Here is a 22,475-nt window from a genome sequence, read left to right as displayed (position 1 = left end):
AAGAAAACAACTCCAGACGGCTACCACAAGATAAAGAGGGAAGAAAGTTAGACACTCAGTCCCTAACTCTCCTGGCTAAACTGGGGCCCATTCTTGGTGAGTCTGCTCTGCTAGAGATATCACGCCCCGTTTTCCTGGATTTGTTGATAAAATAATATTTCTGTGGTGAGGAAATTTGACTGAACACTCCTGAGAAGGGCTACAGATTACAATGTTTCCACAACCCAAGGCAGCCTGAAAAACTACACCTCGAGGTTAAAGCGTCACACTGTCACCACGTTCCTACTCGGTGAGGAGGGGTAAAGGCCTTAGAGTGCTACCCACCAGAGCTGAGAAGTTTCCAAGTTAAATTTCTCTCAGGACAAAAAATACTACCTTAAGACACTTGTAAGGCAAGCTAACTGCAGGCTTCTAACTAGTACCAAGGCAAGCGTGATGCGCAGTCCCCGTGGCACACCGGCCCTCATCTTGCATGTATCCCTGCTTAAAATTAAGTTCCTGGTTCTCCCAAGAAACAAGCAGATAATAAAACCTGAGAGTAAAGTTTTCATCAGCCTATAAAGATTAAGGTTTAGGAAATCTATCTTTTTATGCATGATATTACCAAATTTGGAATGAGGTATCTTGATTTTATGTTAATTTACATAAAAGGCCATTTTTCTTCCAGCCCAGATTAGTAACAAGAAGCACATAAAGCTAAGGTTCAGAATAACTGATGAAAATGTACAAAAAAAAAAAAAATCTACACAGGTAAAGTTTGAAAATATGTGCTTGTCATGTATACATATAGGTACACATGGAAGGAGCTAAGTTAGAGAGAGGGATGCGAGCCTTCAAGCGTCTTAAGTGAGGGCCCCTTTGATGAAGGCAGACCTAGGTGGCGCCATGCTGTGCTACTGCTCTGGGCTAGGCCTACTCCACAAGACACAATTTCCTTGTCTTACAGTCACAGGATCCTCCAGCGGGTTCTCGATTTCAGCCTGTCTCAGGAACACATTCCCTCGGCACACTCGCCAAAGCATGCGCTCAAAGGTAGGGATCCGCTCCCGGTTAATGACACCAGCCACGAAGCTGTGGGGAGAAGGGTAGGGCAGATTGGGAACCCCAGGCCAGGAGATTTAAAACAAAGCGGCAGAGGGGGAGGGAGAGGGGAAAGATTATACACTGCACGTAAGACCATGTGCCGTACTGTCAAGAGGGTTGGATGTCTGCCATGCTCTTCTTTCTGACCTCATCTCTGCACCCGACAGAGGGCTGACAGAAAACCCAGGGACTGAACTCAGACAAATCTAGGAAAAGCTCTCAATGGCTCAGAATGAAGTGGCTCCTAGAGCAAATCAGTCCTGAGAGTCATGATTCCCCTCACCCTACCCGCCTAAAATTAGACGCAAGGCTTTGACATGCACGCAAGTGTCTCCAGCCCGAGGTTTAAGACAGGACCTCACTATGGCCCAGGCTGGCCTCAAATGCATGGTTTTCCTGTCTCTACCCCCTGTGGGGTGCACGCTCCCCTCAGGTACATGCATGCACCACTCACTGCTCTTTTGAACATCAAAGAGGAACACAAACTCACCAAGGCTGGAGTGCTACTTACCCAAGTCGTAAAGGTGCTCCTCTTCCCATCTCATTTGGCTCCAAGAGGGATGAGGATTCTTCCAACAGGTCTGGATCCGCCATCTGCTGATGATGCAATTCAGCCTGAATTCACAAATCAATTAATATCTAATGAAAATAGTTAGTGGCATGCAGGGAACGAGGAACCAGGAGATGGGTTCAGAAAATAAAGATAGAAAGAAAAAAAAAAAGAAAGAGAAAAAAACAAAAACAAAACAAAACCCAAAAAACATCAAAAGATAGACCATATCCAGAAGAAGAAAAGAGTAATAACAAAGGACAAAGGAAAACACACAAGCTAAAGAAAGCAAAACTTGCCCAAAAGAGCATCTGGGGAAATGGTCTTAGAAATAGAGAACAGAAGAAAAACGTGACGTGGTGGTGACATGTATAAATCTGTTACTAGGTGGAAGTCATTTGTTGTGTTCTTCAACGCTTTCCTGAATAAACCTGGGCAGGAGCTGAAAAATTCTTCTTTTTTTGACAGAAAAACAAACAAAAGACAGAACCCTAAACAGCTTTGCAGATACTGTGACTATGTCATTTCTACCCGGCCACCACATAGTCTGCTTCTGTGCCAGCATGCAGGAAGTAGGACACTTTCAAGGATGCAGCAACCTGGAGCTAGAAAGGGCACCGCTAGCCTCTGGTAAGTGCGGAACATGAGGGCTGTCAGCATGACCACAAACAAAATGCCCCAAGCAGGAGGTTTAATAAGAAGCTCAACATCAGGACCAGCCTGCACTCATGAAGACGTGAAAAGGAGAAAGCATCCAAAGGTTGTGGTTCTTGACTAGAAATCTAGGAATGCTGAAAAGTCTGAGTAGACTTTACAGCAGAGAATAACAACCAAGCAGAGTAAAGAAAGAGGCCCAGATAAATGATCTAGGGCTCCTGACCTGGCTTACTTGGTTTAGATTTAAAATGACTTCCACTAGGACAGTTTATACAATGAAGTGAAAGCAAAGGTTTTCCCATGGAGAGCTGTTGTTTCCTCATCTCTCTTCCTTAACACCCCTAGTCTCATCAGAATGGAAAAGCTCCCCTAAAACATTAACTCCAATCAGCCTCTCCACTACCTAATATACCCAGCTGTACTATTCACACGCTACGTTTGACCAAAGACTAGAAGAAGCCGGAACAATCTCACCATTCAAAAAACAAACAAAACACTAGGAGAAATTCCTTTCATTTTCATTCCAAATTTCAATATCAGTTAAACTCTGAGGAAGAACAAAGGCACATGTTTGCCTTATATGGTAAAGTCATGCACCATACATATAATAAAGGAGAAAACAGTGTAAACCAGATGACTCTGAAAGGCAAAAAAGTAAAAGTACTTGTTTTGGGAAGTTAGGATCAGGGATGATGATGATTTTTAAAGCACCTAGGGCAGAGGAATATTGTCATCTGACTAGAAAGGGTTAAGATGGGCTAACGAGGACACTGGTTACCATTCGCTGTCATATGGGTAAATAAGGATTCTTTTTTCAATTTAGAGACAAGTCAGCCAATAGAAAGCTACATGAACAAATTATTACATCCCCATGATTCTTGGGGTGCCCATTGGTAAAATGAATAACACTGATTGCTCCCCACAAGACTGGCTTATGTGGTTCTCAGGATCTGGCACTTACTTAAGCCATAAACACTTAGTCAGAGAAAGCCAACAAGAACAAGGTATGCTCAGACTCAACTGTTCCAAAGATGGTATTTGGGGCTGAGACTTAAACAAAACAGAATTAAAACTAAACAGAAAGACCGAATTCTAAAATACTAATTTCACCACTTCAGACTGAAGAATACCAAGTCTTAGATAGGAAAGTCAAAATATTATAAATGAAATTGTGCCTGTTGGGAAACTACAGGGACCAGAACTAAGAGTCTTTATAAAAAAGACCTAAAACCAAAACATGACCACAGAAACCATTGTTCTCTCTCCTTAGGATTTATTTATTCTTATGTGCATTGGTCTTTTGCCTGCATGTATGTCTGTGTGAGGGTGCCGGATCCCCTGGAACTGGAGTTACAGACAGTTGTGACCTGCGCACGCATGTGCACGCGTGCGAGCACGCGTGTATGTGTATGTGTGTGTGTGTGTGTGTGTGTGTGTGTGTGTGTGCGCGTGCACGCGCATGCACGTGTGCGCTGGGAATTGAACCCAGGTCCATCTAGAAGAACAACCAGTGCTCTTAACCACTAATCCATCTCTCCAGCCTAAGACCATGGTTCTCCAGTAACAATAACACTGTCAAGTTCTCTAAATCACCTGTTATTGTCTCCCAGTTGCCCCTTCCCCACTAAGAAGACTGAAAACCACGCCCTACAAGCAGCACACTGCTGGATGGAACTTCAGCTCTGTCCATAGCATTTCAACATAAGCAGCACGTCCAGCCAAGCTACGTCAGCTACTAAGGACTCTTTAACTGTCTGGCTACAGTGAGAGAGAAAGGAAATGTCACTCCTTAAAGTGTTCACCCACAGGAGATGGCAGATGGAAAACAAAAATAAAGAAAGCAGATGGGTGAAAAACGCAGAAGGAAAGGGAGGCAGGGATCTGCATGCCATTAACCATTACTTTCCCAGTCTTCTTTACGTTCTCATATGTTATGGTGCTTATGGTAAAAGATGCAGAGAAACCTCTCCAGCTCTTACAGTTCTTCATAAGCAAGAAGACTAGAAAAGGATAATCATTAATAAATCATCTTAAATGCTCTGGGTAAGAAATGGCTACGTTCGTTATATTAACAATCATCTTAAATCATAAGAATAGTCAATATATGCTTACTCTTCCCTTTCTACACACCCTGCCAATTATTAACACCAATAGGAAAGCATCATTTTCTGATTTAGTCATTTTTGGATGATTACTATGAATTAATTGAAGTCATCAAATTACAAGAAAAGAGGAGAGGTTTGCAGCTGGCAGTGTTTGGTGCCATTTGCAAACATGACAATTTCAAACACGAAGCAAAATCTCATTCCAAACTGAATTGCCAACGTCTGAGGCCCCAGGTGTGCTCGCCTTCCTGTGTTGCTTAAATGTGCACCTGCGTGCACAGTGATCGCTCGGTGAGATTGGTCTCTGACAGGGGCAGTAGCATCTGCGATTGCTCTTTGGCAGCAGGGGCAAAGGTCTATGGAAAGGGACCGGGTTTCAACTATGGAGTAGTGGCAAGAATGGGCCAGGTGCTGGCTGCAGGTGGTGAGAAAGAGCACAGTGATTCTGGGCAGAAGACTTTCTGCACTGCTGTGCCGTGCTTGAAATGAAGGGGGATGGATGAAAGAAGCAGTGGAGAAGCTCTCACAGCCAAGGCTTTATGCTCAAAGCGTCTGGGAGATTGGGGCTGGCGTAGCTTTGCATCAGAAAGAGAGAACAACCCAGCATGGATGGGGGATGAAGGCCAAGAAGACTTGGTGTCTCTTTGCTAGGCTGGCACTTAATGTTTAGACTTAATAATCATAAAATAAAAATAAAATTCCATTTACATTCTTTCTGCCTGTCTTTTCTTTTAGTTTTTTTTTTTTTTTTTTTTTTTTTTTTTTTGAGAGAGGGTCTTACAGAGTGCAGTCTGGATTCAAAACCTCAATGAACCTTAGGCTTGCCTTGAATTCCTGGACCTCCTGCCTCCATCTCTCAAATGCTGGGATTATGGGCATGCACCACCACACCCAGCTCCTAACTACAATTTTTAAGTAGCAAATTATTTTCTGAATGGTTCATCTTATTTTTACTAAATTTTTTGGGGGGTGGGGAATACGACAGTTTCACTGTATAGCTTAGGCTGGCCTTGAGTTGGCAATCAGGAGGATCTCAAATTCAAGGCCAACCTGGGCTACATAATGAGGTCCTGTGCTCCCGTATAAAGGCAGTATGGATGGTAAAAGAAGCCCCAGATGAATGGAAAAGTAGCTGAGCTCTGAGTACGATATCAGGTAGGATCCACCAGGGCATCTTGGACATATTTAGGAAAGTGCAGATCTGTGGGCATATGCTCTGGGGTCTCCTGACATAACCAAAGGACATATGCTTTGAAAGAAGGAACTGGGTCTTTATCCACTCAAGGAATTGGATTCCACAGTTAGTGGAATCATAGGACATCAGTGGCTTTGACGATCCTAAGCACTTACAGATCTCATTGTTTCACATCTAAAGTGATCGGGCTTAAATTTCTCAGCTTGGGGGTCGGGCAAACAGATATTCATGGGAAGTTTCTACTAATTTATAACCAGACTCTTACTCTTGGGAAGATGAGGTAGTTACATGCACATGAGCTTTTCTCATGTCTTTGATTTTAACATGGCTTGTCTGAGTCAAATCTGTAGTTACTAAAGAATGTATCACATCCTTAGCAGATTTTTTTTCTCTAGATAGTGGTTTTCAAAGCAGCAGGCCTGTGTTAAACAGCTAGCTGGGCCCTGCCCCACTCCCGCCCCCACCCCCAGTTTCTAACTCAGTAGGTCTGCAGTGGGAACTGGGTGGGACTGGTCGTTCCTATTTCTCACAGGGCTGTTGGTGCTGGCTGGACGCCTCGACTGCTGTGGAGGGCTGGTCTCTTCTGGGGTGAGGCCCATTTAAAGCAAAACTGAGAACATATCAGATGCTGACAAAAACGGATCCTTTATATCTTAAACCTTTGTCAAGTTTTTTTTTTGTTGTTGTTTTGCTTTTTTTTTTTTTTTTTTGTCAAGCAAAGGAAATAAAGTTTATGGGTGAAACATAGTAACTAGGGTGATGTCTGAAGTGTCTAGTGTTTGGCAGGGACCTGTTAGAAAGAGCGCTATCGACATTTCAGGCCACCGGAAGAACCACAGCTGATGCTCCTTCCAAGATTAATTAGGAGAAGGAAGCCTTCTACAAGGCTGAGCTAACTCGTTTCAAGGGGGTCTCCTTGGCAAGCTGTCACTCAGCAACTCAGTATCTTCGTGTTTAACCAGGGAACTCAATAACATTTTTTTCCTCATAAGTAATAAACCGTGTCGATGGAAAAAATGCTAACTAGGCATCACACCAATATTTCCATAAGACACAATGAAAACTCAGAAAAAAAGTGTGGCATGAGGTCTACATACAGTGCCGAAGATAATTGCCAAAGGTTGGTGAGCAAAATAATTTGATGACTGAAGGTCTGGAGACTGAAGCCTCACTGTAATTTTGGGCGTAACCAGACACTTGCTTCTTCAGCTTCACAAACACTATACTTACCTCATAACACAAAACTCAGAGGTATCATGCAAACATTTCAACCAACCATCCTTATACATCAGCTTCAGGGTTCCTCTCCCCCCACCTTGAGATGACAGTTTGCAGAAAATGTGAAAATATATGAAATCATGGCTTTCCGTGTACTACATGGAAAATGGAACGTAATCTGAGATTCTTTAACTAAAACAGGGTGCAAAATGGCACTGCTTCCAGACTAGCAGATTAAAATAATTACTGGACTAAAAATATGGCCCACTTGTGCAGGTACACCAGCTGCTCAAGTACTAGAAAAAACAATAGTCTGACCTCATCAAAAAACTGCTGAGTTTTGCGAAGTATAAATTTTAATTCGGTCAGTTCCAGAAAGTTTCTCTTCAGAGCTTCCTGGTTTGTGTTGATTTCCTTCAGTTCATTTTCAATCTTCTCGAAATTGGCCTAGGGTTTAAACAAAAGAAAAAAATGGAAGGAAGGAAGGAAGGGAGGAAGGAAAGAAAGAAGGAAGGAAGGAAGAAAAAAAAAAGAAAGAAGGAACATGGTTAATTCCAATTCAGCTCACTGTGCTGCTCTAAAAGACACTAACTCAATTTGTGCCCCAGAACTGTTGCCATGGTGATGAATTAGCTGCGGCTACCAAGCAAATGTTGCGATGAGAGCAACTTTGAGCAAAACATTTGGCTTAAATGAGCCTTTGTATGTGTACATATTCCATTGTACACTCTGGGAGTTTGTTGAAAGAATTCAGACACTCAAAGGTATTAAAAGCCCATAGACTATGTGAGGGTCATTTTCTAACAAAGGCTTAGTAAGCAATAAGCATTAATTTGGTAATTTGGTGGTATATTATGTTATCTCTGTGTGAGATACCTAGAAAAACCTTACAATAAAAGACAGTGCTCACAAGGCTGGCAGGAATCCCTCTATGCCAGCCACTCAGGAAGGCGACACCAGCATGTGAGCAGAAAGCTATGTGAGAGCTGCTTACCTCTAAGTCGATCATGTCCCGGGGGAAGGGTACCTCCGGGTTCTCACCAGTGTCCATAATTGGGATGTTGGCTTTCCTTATCTCTTTCTCAACAAATCCTAAAATAACAGAGCCAGAGCATTGCATGTGATAGACGTCCCTGGGATTCCCGTTAGCCGAGAAAACGCACGCGCATATACACACACACACACACAGACACATACACACACACACATACACACACACACACACACACACACACAGATCTAACACCTGTCTGGAAAGGCCTTACCCTGAGAACTGAGAAACAAAAGCAGCAGCTCTTTTCTCCATTTTTTTCTTGTACTTTACACACTCTGATTCTATCCGGCGGAGAGCGGTTAAGCCTATGGCCGTCTCCTTTCTCTCTTGTGGTCTTTGCGATTGTTTTGAGAAATGCCTTGAATTACCCGTGATTACAGGTATGTCCAGCCCGGTCAGCTTTCTACCAATTTGAACGGGGCTGGCAGCCACTTCACTCTTCACCCTATGTGATGCGGTTCCTTCAGGGATGACAAGCTCTCTTGCAAGCATTATTGGCCAATCAAGACTCAGAAGAGGGCTGGAGAGATAGCTCAGAGGTTAAGAACAGTTGCTATTCTTCCATAGGTCCTGAGTTCAATTCCCAGCAACCACATGATGGCTCATAACCATCTATAGTAAGATCTGGTATGCAGGCAGAATGTTGTATAAATAATAAATAAATATTAAAAAAAAAAAAAAGAAATCCATGCTTAAAAAAAAAAGACTCAGAAGAATACAGTGCCTTAACAGAGCACTTGACACATAACACAAGTGAGAGAATTCTAGGTCAGGGCAAAAACAGTCATTTAATGTAGAAACAATTTGGTTTTTTTAAAAATCAACAGCCAAAAATTAAGCATGAAAGGACCCAAAACATTGAAAGAGAAAAGCATTTCCATGACAACTAACTGACTTTTTTTTTTTTTTTTTTTTTTTTTTTTTTGACTAGGGACCAATTTACCTATCAGCTGGGTAGAGTGGCAAGATCATGGGTTTGGCTGGAGACAGAATGACCTAGTTTCAAATGCTGACTCCATTCTGACTGCTTATCTTCTCAGGTATGTCAAGGAAATCACAGGCTCTTTAGTCCTTACATGAGGGAACACCTGCCATCCTTTATTTATTTAGTTTTTTGAGACAGTGCCTATGTAGTCCAAGCTGGTATGAAACTGACAGGGATTGTAAGCCTCTGAGTGCTGGGATGAGAGGGGCACGGCAGCACACCTTAAGGGCGTGGGCAATCTCATTAGCACCTCAGCCCGTAAAGGCTTAGTGAATCTTACACTTTCCATAAACTGCTCAGCTGGCATCTAAATGTGATAGTATTCTGAGTCCTGTCTTTTAGGGTTCTATAACACAGTTCTGCTCTTAAGCTCCCATGAGAATCCGGCTGAGCTGTGGTGGCCTTTAATCCCAGCATTTGGGAGGCAGAGGCAGGCGGATCTCTGGTTCAAGGCCACCCTCGCCTACATTGAGTTCCAGGCCGGCCTGGACTACAAAACGTTAAAGAGTAAAAGAAAAAAAAAAAATCCAATAAAAAACAACAACAACAAAAAAAAACATTTTCAGCTTGTTGTTTGAACAAGATTTCCCTTAAGCATTACCTAGCTCAAACTCCATAAAATCTATTTATATACATGAAGTCCATCTTAAAGTCATGGTTGCAGATTTTCCCCCCTCCTTTTTCAAATCTTTTGACAGATTTATTTATTGTGTATGTGTGTGTGTGTGCATGTGTACATGTATGTGTGAGTGTGGGAGCTCATGTGGCCCTCAGAGGACAGCTCTGGGGAGTTGGTTCTCCACTTCCACCCCGCTTCTTGCTTCTGCTGCACTGTGTGCTCCAGGCTAGCTGGCCTGCGAGTCTCCCCCTCCCACGCCCCTGTAGGGATGCTGAGGCTTCGGATGTTACCACCACTCTGGCTCCTGGGTATCTGTTCTTGCTTACTGAATACACTGCAAAGGGACAACAGGCTGGATCGTAACTAGACTCCTGCTGGCAGCCACAGCTGGCTTTTGACTCAGGTTCCAGAAACTGCATTCTGATCTCCAGGCTTGCATGGCAAGTGCTTTTACCTGTTGAACAGTCTCTCTGATCATCTCTCCTTTTTCTTTCTTTCTTTTTTTAATAATATATATTTTTTAATTTTATGTACATTTGTGTTTTGCCTACATGTGTGAGGCAGTCAGATCCTCTAGAACAGGAGTTACAGACAGCTATGAGCTGTCATATGTGTGCTGGCAATAGAAGCTGGGTCCTCTGGAAGAGCAGCCATTAACTACTGAGCCATCTCTCCAGCTACCCCCTCCTTTTCCTATTATAGAATTTTATTCCTTTACTGAGAGGACTAATGACCCTAAATTTAAGACAAATGACTCATTATAGGAATGTCAAAAAAGACCAAATCGCACATACGAAGCTTTCGATCCATTTCTTCACATCTTCTAACTTCATTCACAAATTTCCTCTGGAAAACATTCACATCTGGATTTAACTGAAAAACAAAAACATAACAGCAAACTTTAAACACTGAGTCTACGTCTTGTTCTATGAGCAATATATCCCATAAGTGGAAACTTAATTATTTTTAAAAAATTATTTATTTATTATTTATACAGTATTCTGTACTGCATGTGTGCCCGAAAGCCAGAAGAGGGTACCAGATCTCATTACAGATGATTGTGAGCCACTATGAGGTTGCTGGGAATTGAACTCAGGACCTTTAGAAGAATAGCCAGTGCGCTTAACCTCTGAGCCATCTCTCCAGCTTGTGGAAACTTAATTTTATGCCAGTGAATAATCACCTCTAATCAAAACTGTCCACAGATCCACATAAAGGGCTTTGGAAAGTCACGTAAGCTAAAGCCAAGAGCCTCCTTTGCTGCTGTGGTGGATGCGTATCTGAAGGGAGCAGCGAGCTCCCTCTCTTCCCACCACCTGCAGCTTAGGCAGCTACGCCAGAAACTGTCTTGGTTTCCTCTCTCTTTCTTCCCAAGCAAAGGAGACAGAAGGCAAAGGCTGTTCTTCTGTCCCACGTTGTCACCTTCTGATGACAGTCTAATTTCATTCATGTACCATAGCCATGAGGAGTATCACCTCACACCTGATTGAGTGACTTGCATGAAAAAGATGGGAGCTGGGCATGGGGCGATTGAGAGTTCAAAGCCAGCCCAGAGAGCAAAGCCAGCTCTAGGCCAGCCTGGGCTACACAGCAAGACACTGTGTGAAAAGATGAGAGGTTTGAATTGATCTGGGTGTCAACAAAAGAGAACAGTTGTGTGTTTTTGATAGGAAACATTAGTACAGTCATATGAGAATCAGGGTAGTTCCTCTAAAAACAAACAAACAAACAAACTAAAAACCTTAAAAACAAAACAAAACAACGACTCCAAAGAGACGGGGATGTGGGTGACTGGTACTACCTAGCACGCGGACACCTTGGTGTTGCCCTAGCAGGGAGTGGGGAGAACTCATACAATCCAGCAATCCTAGTTCTGGCTACACAGTCAGAAAAACTGAAGTCAATATGCAGGGCTATTCCCAGTAACTAACATATAGACTCAACCTACTAAGAGCTGCATGAACAAAGAAAACATGGGGCATTATACTAACTGAAACACACCAGGCACACATCATCCTACCTACACGTACAGTTTCATTTTGTTAGTTATTGCATTTTTTTCCCCTGGGGGGCTGGAGAGTTGGCTTAGGGGTTAAGAGCACTGGCTGATCTTTCAGAGGACCCTGGCTCCATTCCCAGCACCCACAACGCAGCTCACAACTGTCTGTGGCTCTAGCTCCATGGGATCTGATACCTTCACACAGATATGCATGGAAGCAAAACACCAGTGCACATAAAGTAAGAGTAAATAAATAAAAATGTAAAAGATAAAGATTTGTCTGCGTATAGGTGGCGGGTCTACATGTATGTCTATGCACCATGTGCATACGAGGTGCCTAGGAGGCCAGAAGAGGGGGTCAGGTCCTCTGGTCCTGGAATTAGGGACTGTTGTAAGCTGCTCTGTGGGTGCTGAGAGTCAAACCTGGGCCCTCTGGAAGAGTAGCCAGTGCTCTTAACCTCAGAGCCACCTCTCCTGCCCTACATGCAGAATTCTAGACAGCTGAATTCATAGAAGTATTGAGATGGCTACTAACTGGCTACCAGAGAGGGAGACAGAGGAGGAGTGATGGGTACAGGCAGGTGAAGGTCAAAGGTCACAAATTTTCAGATAGACAGAAGGGGGTAAGGAGGAAATGGCAAGAAGCTCATCAAAGGGTTAAAAAGTTTGAGCTATTAGGGATACTTGTTTTGTACATTTATTTATGTACTTGGTGTCTGTGTGAGTGTGTGTGCATGTGGGTGGGTGCATGTCTACCACAGTGCACATGTGAGGTGAGAGGGGAAGTTGCAGGAATTGATTTGCTCCTTCCACCATGCCGGTTCCGGGATGGAATTCAGCTTGTCAGGCTTGACAAGAAGTACCATCACCTGCTGAGCCACCTTGCTCACTCCAGGAATATGTCTCTCTCTCTCTGTGTGTGTGTGTTTAGGTACCCATGGAGAAGAGAACATCTGGCTCCACACAACTGGAGTGATGTGAAACTGGCAACCAAACATGGCTCCTCGGGAAGAGCAGCAAGTGCTTTAACCACTGAGCTATCTCTCCAGTCCAGAAATAAAATGTTCAACTACTGCAGGGTTGGCAAGATAGCTCAGTGTGTAAAAGTGCTTGCTCCGAGGACACTGCAAGCTTGATGATGTGAGTTCAGCCCTTAGAACCTACATAAAGCTTAGAGGGCAGCATCAATTCCAAAAAGCTGTCCTCTGACTGCCACAGGCATCTCTCCCCCCCTCCCCACTACCACCACAAATAGCAATAAATAAAACTTAAAATAAGAACTAATGTAAACCCAGGTACTTGCTTTATGATCCCAGTTATTCAAGAGGCCAAACCAGGATCCTAAGTTCAAAGGCAGCCAGGGCTGCAGCAAAGTTAGGGCCCAGCCTGGACAATTTAGTGAGACCCTATCTCAAAATAAAAAGGGCTGAAAATGGCTCATTGGCAGAGCACTGGCCTAACACACATGAGGACCTAATTTCAATTCTAAGCACCAAGAATAAATACATACATGAACACACACATGAGGGAATGAATAAATAAATGGTATGGTAGCACCTTCCTCAAGAGCGATAATAACAGGAGCTGAAGAGCCTGATGTGGGTGTTGCAAACTGAACACAGGTCCCCCGAAAGGACAGCAAGTACTCTTAGCCTCCATCTGAGTTTTGTTTGTTTTTTTCCAGACAGGGTTTCTCTGTGTAGCCTTGGCTGTCCTGGACTCCCTCTGTTTGAACTTTTAAGATAAGGTCTAATATACAGCCAAGATAGATTTGAACTCAGTGTGTAGCTGAGGATGACCTTGAACTCCCGATCCTCCTATCTCCACTTTCCAAGTGCTAGCATTTTACCCTGCCCACTCAGTCACAGCAGTTAAAAAAGGCAACAATACAGTGTGTTATAGCCCAGGATATCCCTGAGCTGGCTAGCCTTCTGCTTTTGCCTCCCAAGTACTGAAAGGTTAAGAAATCAAGAAGTGTACAAAAACCCACAAGATGTAAAAAACCCACAAGATGTAAAGGAAAAAAAATTTTTTTTTTCTACATTGAAACTTAGCCTCAGCAGCTAAGAATATTTGTGGCTCTTCCAGAGGAGGCTGTTCAATTTCCAGCTCCCACATACATGGTGGCTCACAACTGTATGTAATTTCAGCTCCAGAGGGAATCTGGCTTCCTCAGGTACCTGAATTCACTCGTGCATACCCACATGCAAACACATACAAGTACACATAATTTTAAATGATTTTAAAAATATTTTTAAAATAGTAAGTAGGCTGCTAGAGTGCTGCACATCTTTAATCCCAGTACTCGGAAGGTAGAGGCAGATGCCAGCCTCATCTACATATGGAGTTCAGAATGGCCAGAGCTACATAGGGAGACTCTGTCTCAAAACAAAACAGAACAAAAGCCCAGTAAACAAAAATAACAACAAAAAGCCCAAAGTCTATATAATAATAATAACAACAACAAACATTTAAAAAATCTATTGGGTAAAACAGTTCTGGGAAACTGGATAGTCACACAGCTTTCAGAAGTACCACCCCAGATGACTTATTAATTACACAGGAGATAAGATACTTTTACATTGGAGAAATCTAAGAAATAATACCTTAATTGAGTGATCAAATTTATCTTTAATAATAGAACAGGGCTGAGACATGGCTCAGTCAGCAAAGCGCCTGTCATGGGAACATGAGGGCGTGAGTTCAATCCCTAGAACCCGTGTAACAAAGTGGGACAAGCTCTTGGTTCAGTGGGAAAACCATGTCTCAAAAACTAAGGTGGAAGCCAGGCAGCACTTTAATCCCAGTACGCCTTTAACCTCGGCACCTAGGAGGCAGAGGCAGGAGGAGCTCTGTGAGTTTGAAGCCAGCCTGGTCTACAGAGCAAGTTCTGGGACAGCCAGGGATACACAGAGAAATCTTATCTCGAAAATGAATAAAGAAATAAATAAAATAATTAAATAAATTTTTTAAAAGGCACTGAGGAATACCCCTGATATTAACCTCTGACTTCTACATGGATGTGTACACATGTGTACATACAAGTATATACAAACAAGCACACAGACATACACACATAAATAATAGAACAAGACCAGCATAGTACGCACCCCTGAAATCCCAGCACTGGGGAGGCATAGGCAGAAAGGACAAAGCCAGCCTGGCTATCAAGTGAGTTACAGGACAGTTGGTTCTACAAAGCAAGGCCTTGTCATAAAAAGAAGAGGGGTGGGCAGAAAGTGGAAGAAAAGAAAGAGAAGAGAGACTGGGAGAGCACCTAGAATACATGGGTAAATTTTACAAACCTCACAAGTCAATAAAGCAAAAGTCAAAGCAAAGAGTCAAAGCTCTCCCACCGATAGCTAAAGGCAGAGGAAAGGAACACGCAGTTCACAGAAGAGGAAAGCCCCTGTCCACAAGCAGACAGAAGGATACCAACTAGGCAGAAGTACACAGAAAACGCAGAATAAACCAAGAGCTCATCCCACACCTGTAAGATTAGTGTATTTCTTCATGTCTGGGTACAGACCTATTGATAAACTTGTAACATGACAGAGGCAACATCCAAAATGTTAAAGATGTATAGGACACTTGATGGCGCCTCTGTGGGGCGTTTATGTGTATGTATGCGCGTGTATGTGGGCGTCTATGTGTCTACACATGAATGCCAGAGCTCAACCTTGTATGTCCTGCCTCAGGAGCCATCTGCCATGGTTTGTATTGTTTTGCATTTTGAGACAGGATCTCTCAGCGGTCGTGAGCCTCACTGATGAGGCTGGGCTATCTGACTAAACAGCTCCAAGGATTCACATGTCTCAGCTTGCCTTCTGCTGGAATTGCAAACGTGTGCCACATACCAGAGCCACCTTTTTAGAGCGAGGGACTCAGTGAAGGTTGCCATGGGACCAGCGCTTTATCAGCTAAGCTGCTTCCCCAATGCCACAATAGCCTCTTGTTATAATGACTATGTAGCAGTGGCTGGCCTAGAACTCACTACGTAGACTATGTTGGCCCCAAATTCATGGTTAGCCTCCTGGGATTTGAGATGTGAACCATCACGCCTGGCTTTGTTTTTTGTTTGTTTGGTTAGTTTTTAAAGGAAAAGACAAGTTTACTGAATACACAGAGAACACACTGTACACAGCAGTACCAGAGAACTTCTCAAGAGCTTGCCAACCCCAGGACCTCTATTAGTCAACCCTAGCCATTTCTAATCATTCTTGTTTAATTCACCCATTCATTCCAACCAACCATGATCGAATACCTTGTATAGGCACTAAAGATACAACAATGAGTAAGAACAAGAGAACATCCTTGTCTTCATGGGGCTTAGATCATTGTGAGGAGGGACCCTAATCAACTCCTCCCATTGATAAATGTGGAATCATGACGATTACGAATGCTATGAAAAATACCTGGAACTCTGAGATTGCAGGATCTGAGTCAGGGACACCCTTCCTAATACCCACACCCTTCAGTCCTGTGTGCACAGCGTCTTCTCGCTCAGATTATAAGATTCAAGAGCAGATTTAAAAAAAAAAAAACAAATCTTAGACTGTCCTTTCTGTTTTGATAATCTTTCCATGTATCCAAAAACAATGAATTATTAGTATATGACAAGGTCTCAGGCAGCTCGGACTGGCCTCAAACTAACTTATTATGTAGCCAAGAATGACCTTGAATTCATAATACTCCTCACCTACCTCCCAAGTGCAGGGATGGCGGGCCATTTCCCATCATGCTTTGGTTTTTGTTTTTTGTTTGTTTATTTGTTTGTTTTTTTGTGTTGCTGCTCCTTCTTCTCCTTCTCCTCCTTCTTCAAGACAAGGTCTCACTCTATAGCTCAGGCTCCTCACCTTCTTGCCTGTACCTCCCAAGTGCTAGCATTACAAGGATGCCAAGTTTAGGATCACCATCTAAGAATTTGCAAAAAGCTTAGAAGGGTTGGCCAAACCATTTCTATCTCTAGAAACACAAAAGACAGCTTGAAGCTTGCATCTACCAGTACTAAGCCAGCACTGTGCTGTTACTTTGAGAAACAAAAAACAAAAAACAAAAAACAAAAACACACAAAACCTGATAAAGCCATTCAATATAAACAAAACAATTTGATGGTGCTCAAAAAGCAGCCTCGATTGTACTTACATCACGAAATTGAACCTTTCCAAGTTCTCCTAATTCACTGACACAACAATAAGCAGCCTCTGACTGTAGAAAAAGCTGGGCCAGCGTCATCTCCTCACTCCGGAAAAGCTCCCCCATGGTGGCAGACAGTGATCGATAAGTATTTGTGGTTCGCTCCAATCTGAGGCAAGAGAGAAAATGACATGGCTCGAGGATTAACCCACAGGACTGAGAACAAACAATACCCTAGGTGAGGCTATGCATTTCTTGCACACCCTGTGAGAAGTCCTAGAAAGGTGCAACAGAGAGATTGCAAAAAGCAGTTATTAAATCCCAGACTACAGAGCCTAGAGGAAGAGTCACTTCCTTTGTAGCCTACATCAGGATTGATTGACGGTATTTTGGGGAACAAATGAATATATGCAGATTAACGACCCCAAAGATCTTTAATGTAGAATAGTGACATTCACAGTACCTGGGAGTGGTTGGAGGGTAAGGTTGGTTTTATTTTGTTTGAGACAGGATCTTATATAGCCCACAGCAGCCTCAAACTCTATATAGTAGAGGATGGCCTTGAACTCCTGATTCTCCTTGCCTCCACCTCTTTAGTGCTGGGAGTACAGGAATACATCAACATGCCCAGAGCTTTTTGTTGTTACTGTTTGTTTTTCCACAGTTGACACAATTTTCTTGCTAAAAACCATCCTCTTTGCTGTTTCATTTTGGGGTTGTTTTGTGAGAAGGAAACAACAAAAGAGATTTTAATTATCCTCTTCCATAAAAGAGGTGACTAGCTACCCCTCCTCAACCAGCAATGCCCCCTTCCAACATCTAAAATCCCTAGCACTATTTTAGAGCTATGGTTAAAGGGATCAAGCTTCCAAAGTCCTGTTAACAGCATTCCTCTTTTAAGGAATCCCAACATATAAACATCATTTCAAAAAGACAAAGGAGTCTCAGGAAAGACCCCTGTGCTCAGATTTTTTGGTTCTGTTGCTCTCCTTGTGGAGTTCCTGTCCTCTCCAGATCTTACTGTTTCCCACTTCTGCTATTCCAACCAAGGACTAAGCACAGAGATAACCTAAGACCCCCTGCACAGATGTAGCCCATGGCAGTTCAGTATCCAAGTGGATTCCATTGTAATAAGAACAGGGACTATCTCTGACATGAACTGATTGGCCTGCTCTTTAATTACCTCCCCCTGAGGGGGAAGCAGCATTACCAGACCACAGAAGAAGACAACGCAGCCACTCCTGATGAGACCTAATTGACTAAGATCAGAAGGAAGGAAAAGAAGTCCTCCCCTATTAGTGGACTTGGGGAGGGGCATGCATGCAGAGGGTGGAGGAAGGGAAGGATTGGGACGGGAGGAGGGAGGGAACCACAGGGGGGATACAAAGTGAATAAAGTGTAATTAATAAAGAAAAAAAAAAAAAGACAAAGGAGCCCACAGAGTCCAGTCAATTTAAATTTAGGCATGACAGAACACGTCGGTAATGACAAAGCACTTTTAACAAGCCAGAGTTTGAAAAGCTTTCCGCCTCGTAGCTTTCTACCACTCATCCCCATCCACAAGACAACTGCCTTCTTCCATCTGTCACGTGTCTCCTATGAGCCAGAAAGGTTTCCGTTCAGGTCGGCAACTGGCGCTATCAGTGGTACTGAAATTGCAATTTTTATTCTCGATAAACTTACGTTCAGCTCACGCACAACAACGATCTGCAATATCATACCTCAGCAGAGCATACCCCAAATTACTTTTAAATGTCGTAAGGTCATGCATATTCCATGTTAAATAACAGGTGAGACTGACATCTCGGAGAAGATTTGCTCTTAGGGGAAGGCAGGAAGACATTTTGAGGAACCCGAACAAATCCTTTCTGCATCTGGTGTTCGAGGACAGCAAAACAACACACTCGACTAAAGCAAGCATTTCTCAAGAGATTATGTGGGTTGACTTAAGAATCTCAATCACCCACATCAGCTAGTCCCAGCCCTCTCCACCTCGAACAAGGACAGATGCCACAACCTCAAAATAAATGAAATCATGTCTGATCGGCATAGACCAGGCGCTGCCAGAGATGACAGGCTCTAACGAGTTACCGCCCTCCTCCTGTTCCTTCATGATTACAGGCCTCTCTCTCTAAGACTGTCTTTAACCCCCACTGAAACCAAACACACATCGAATTTGGAAAAGCGGTTTCCGGGGGTCGCGAAATGAAAAACGAAGAAAGAGTAATTCTGCAAAAGGAGAGATCCAAACCCAACGTCCTCCCCTGGAGGACTCTGCCTCGGCTTTTCTAATCCTCCCTTCCTTAGCAGGGAGCATTTGTCGTTCAGCTACTTCAATTCTGGGCTGCACAGTGAGAAAGCAGAAATTGTCTGGGCCAGGCATAACCTGTCTCCTGGCTAAGGGAGACATCCCCAAATTGTAAGACCCTTTAAGAAATCCCCTCGGATCCCCCTGCCTATTCGATCTCCTCTGTCCTGTCGCTTCACCCCTCCCGGGTCCTCCCAGGGTAGTGACCCTCCAGTTCCTCTGCCCACAGGAAGAGTGTCCGGAGAGGGGGCTGAGCCCCCCATACTTCTCTCAGAGACCTAAGATCCCGGCTAATTCTCCTGACAAGCGGCTGAGGTACTGGAGTATGCCCCACGTCCCCTCAAAGGCCGTTCCGGGAAGCGCTGTTTCTACAACCCTCGCTCACCTCAGTCCCGCACGGCCGCCGCGACCGCAGCCGCCGCAGCAAAGCCCCCGGCTCTAGCAGAGCAGAGTTCCGACCAGCGTACGCAAGCAAGGCTCCGCCCCCACGCCACCGCTGAGTCCCGCCCCCAAGATGACTTCATCTCAGTGGACCAATGGGGTGCTGTCTCTGCCGGGCTGCCGCAGTGCAGAGTCTATAGGGCTCGGGCGAGTCCTGGTGCAGAGTCGCCATCATTGTTCCGGCGTTGTGATTTCTAACCCGGAGTGTTCGGAAATCATCAGTGTTGGGCGTGTTTGGCTTTTGAGTCCATCAGAATCTTTTCTCTCTGTTATTCTCCGAGCCAGGTTACCAGTCATCTCTATTTTCCAGAGAAACAGTTCACCACCTTTTCTTGGAGAAAGCAGCATGAAAGAAATGGACACATTATAGTACGATCCGAGAGCTGCGGTGGGCTTCCAGGCTCGTCTTCTCTACACACACGCATCCTTTTTGTTCTTAGGCCCCTGAAAATATTTGAGCCCCGGATTGGAGAGCGACTTAAGATAAATCCTATAGTAGAGACTTACACCGATCTCGTCCATTTATAAAATACAGGATTCGATCTTCCAGCAGCTGCCTACACTTATCTAAATGATAAGAAAAGCCCCCAGAAGACCATATGCGAGAAAGAAATTATTTTTATCTTGCTTAGTAGATTCCTCTGAACCCATCTGACTATGTAGGAGTTTTCAGTTCCTCATATATCTTTTGAATGCAAAAATGATACCTACCTACTATTTTTTTAAAAGCTCCTTTTCCAAATATTGGTAGAGTCCCTTTCCCCCTATTAGAGAGGAGTAGAGTCAGCGTTAATAACCAAGAACCATCAGGAGAAACTCGGAGAACTGGTCAGTCAGTCTCCGTGGGTGGCAGAACTATACTGAGATTCAGTGTAGTGAAGGAGAGATTTCAGATTAAAAACAAACAAAAACTTGTGATAATTTGTCTGTCTGGCAAAAGTATTACAAAACCTGTTTTGTGAGCCTGAACAAAATAATGGACACGATGAACATTTTATTTGAATTTTTCTATTGCACATGGTAATTGAAGATATCACTTCCTTACAATGCTCTAGAGAAGCAGAATTTCTGAGACCTAGACTTTACCATTTCCACACTTCCCGACTTCTTTGACTTGCCTAGGCAGCCAGGGACCCACAATTGAAATCCTGATAAGTGCTAGAAAACGATTTCACAATGACTGTCACTTCCTTCCTCAGAGACTTGAAAAAAAGAAAAGCTAACCTCAGAGGCAGCTGCTTCCTAACCACAAACAAATGTCTCATATACTCCCTGTAAGAAAGCCTATCCTGGACCAACTTTAATTCCCTTGAACTTTCTTTTTCGTGGCCCAGTAGTAACAACTATTTATTTATGTATTAGGTGTGTTTGTCTTCATACCAGAAGAGAATACCAGATCTCATAGACAGTTGTGAGCCACCATGTGGTTACTGGGAATTGAACTCAGGACCACTTGGAAGAGCAGCCAGTGCTCTTAACCTCTGAACCATCTCTCCAGCCCTATTTGGTGTGTTTGTGTGCATGTGTTTCATGGTGCAGGTACAGAGGTCAGAGTACAGCTTTGTGGGAGTTGGGTCTCTCCTTCACCATGTGTTTTCCAGGTATTGAACTCAGGCGGCAGGCTTGTCTGAAAATGCTTTAACCTGCTAAGCCATCTTCATAGCCCTACAGTTCCTTTTCTTTGTCCTTTCATCTCCTGCCAGACACCTTTTCCCCAGTGTTCATGTATTTTCTTTCCATGCTCTATTCTTGGCCATTTTGCCTCTTGCCAGTTTCAAATGTCTATGTTTAGGTATTCATATCTGTTTTTCCATCCACCACCTTTCTTTGTGGTCAGAGATGGGATTTCTGTCTGCTAGATACTACTTCATAGGTTAATATATTTGCTGACATCTACTATGAGCCAAACAGTATTAGGTACTGCAGATAGGAAAATGGAACAGATACACTTCACTTCCGAGAAATAAGTTCCAATCCTTATGAGAGAGAGAGAGAGAAAGAGAGAGGAGTGAGTAGCTCACACATGTAATTTTAGCAATGGCATACTTAATCAGGAGAATTGCCTCTTAGTGAACACCAGGCCAACTAGAACTACAAAGCATCTAAAAAAAAAAAAAAAACTACAAAGGAAAGAGATGAGTGCAATGATTAGTATCGTATATGTGTGCCAGGAAGATTTTTAAATACTTTGTAAATACGAAGTTGGTATCTACCTAGGAGGTAGATACACCCATTTATCAGATGATATGGTAGGATTGAGGCAGTGTCCAACAAGATCAAATTTTAAATGCTTTTGAAGCTAGGGGTGTGGCTAGGAAAGAAAACATGTACTTACCATGCATGAGGTTCAATTCTAAGCATAGGAGAAAAAAAGGTAAATAAAGGCTGTTAGGGCAAGTGTATTGTTAAGCTCTTGTAGTCTATTGACTCCAGGAAGCTGAGGCAGAAGCATCATTGAGCCCAGAATTTCTAGGCTGGCTTGGGCAACATAGTGAGATCCAATCTCACAAAAGCAAAATCAAATAAATAATAAAATAAAATGTTATTGAGTATGACTATCCTCCTAAAAGATCTTAGCAATTCCATATGAGGCTTAGGCAAAACTATCAACTCTAAACTGAGCTTTTGCTTAGACACCTACACAACAAATACAAAGAGTAATTAATTCTTCACTACCAGGACAAAGTCGATAGAGATACAGGATCAGAGGGTCTGTGAGATGAGGCATGAGTGGGAATTCGAATGTGCGCAACACACATTCAGACTAAACAAACAAATAAACAAACAAAAATTTAAGTCATGAACAGCAGCTATGCTGGCAAATGCCTGTAGTCCTAGTACTTGGGAGATGAAGGCAGGAGGATCAAGAGTTCAAGGATAGCCTCAGCTAGTGAGACTGTTTCACAAACCAAACACAAAGTTACAATAATTGTTACTATGCTTATAATAAATATAGAGGGTTTTTCCTCTCTACTTTTCAGTTTGAATGAATGTGTGGCAATTATATGAATTTCTACTAATGAGGGTTAGTTCTATTTCACTCATGCAACTTGGATTCCTAGATGGGGCTCAGAGGAGACTAACAAAGTGTTTTGAAGTACAATATTAGCTCACATAACTTTTCT

The 22,475-nt window shown here is 43.2% G+C and overlaps 1 protein-coding gene across 4 annotated transcripts in view; it reads right to left on the bottom strand.

The window, feature by feature from the left end:
- Atp6v0a1 (ATPase H+ transporting V0 subunit a1) overlaps nt 1-19,389 on the bottom strand; it is a 53,046-nt gene extending 33,657 nt beyond the window's left edge. For 2 of the 4 annotated variants that reach the window (XM_055619984.1, XM_055619985.1), the window contains exons 1-7: nt 19,295-19,389; nt 16,611-16,770; nt 10,261-10,339; nt 7,803-7,900; nt 7,127-7,255; nt 1,595-1,698; nt 945-1,071 (exon numbers count right to left, since the gene is read on the bottom strand). In XM_055619984.1, the coding sequence (XP_055475959.1) occupies nt 945-1,071; nt 1,595-1,698; nt 7,127-7,255; nt 7,803-7,900; nt 10,261-10,339; nt 16,611-16,727 (654 nt within the window). In that variant the 5' untranslated portion in view covers nt 16,728-16,770; nt 19,295-19,389. The remainder of the gene's footprint in view (nt 1-944; nt 1,072-1,594; nt 1,699-7,126; nt 7,256-7,802; nt 7,901-10,260; nt 10,340-16,610; nt 16,771-19,294) is intronic. The other 2 variants (XM_055619986.1, XM_055619987.1) reach the window with 1 other exon arrangement.
- Nucleotides 19,390-22,475: the final 3,086 nt, after the last annotated feature.

This window comes from Psammomys obesus, unplaced genomic scaffold (genome assembly GCF_907164565.1).
Source record: "Psammomys obesus unplaced genomic scaffold, mPsaObe1.curated_primary_1811, whole genome shotgun sequence".
In the NCBI taxonomy this organism is placed as follows: domain Eukaryota; kingdom Metazoa; phylum Chordata; class Mammalia; order Rodentia; family Muridae; genus Psammomys; species Psammomys obesus.
Note: the sequence above shows the minus strand (reverse complement) of the source record. Positions and strands in the feature narration are given on the sequence as shown.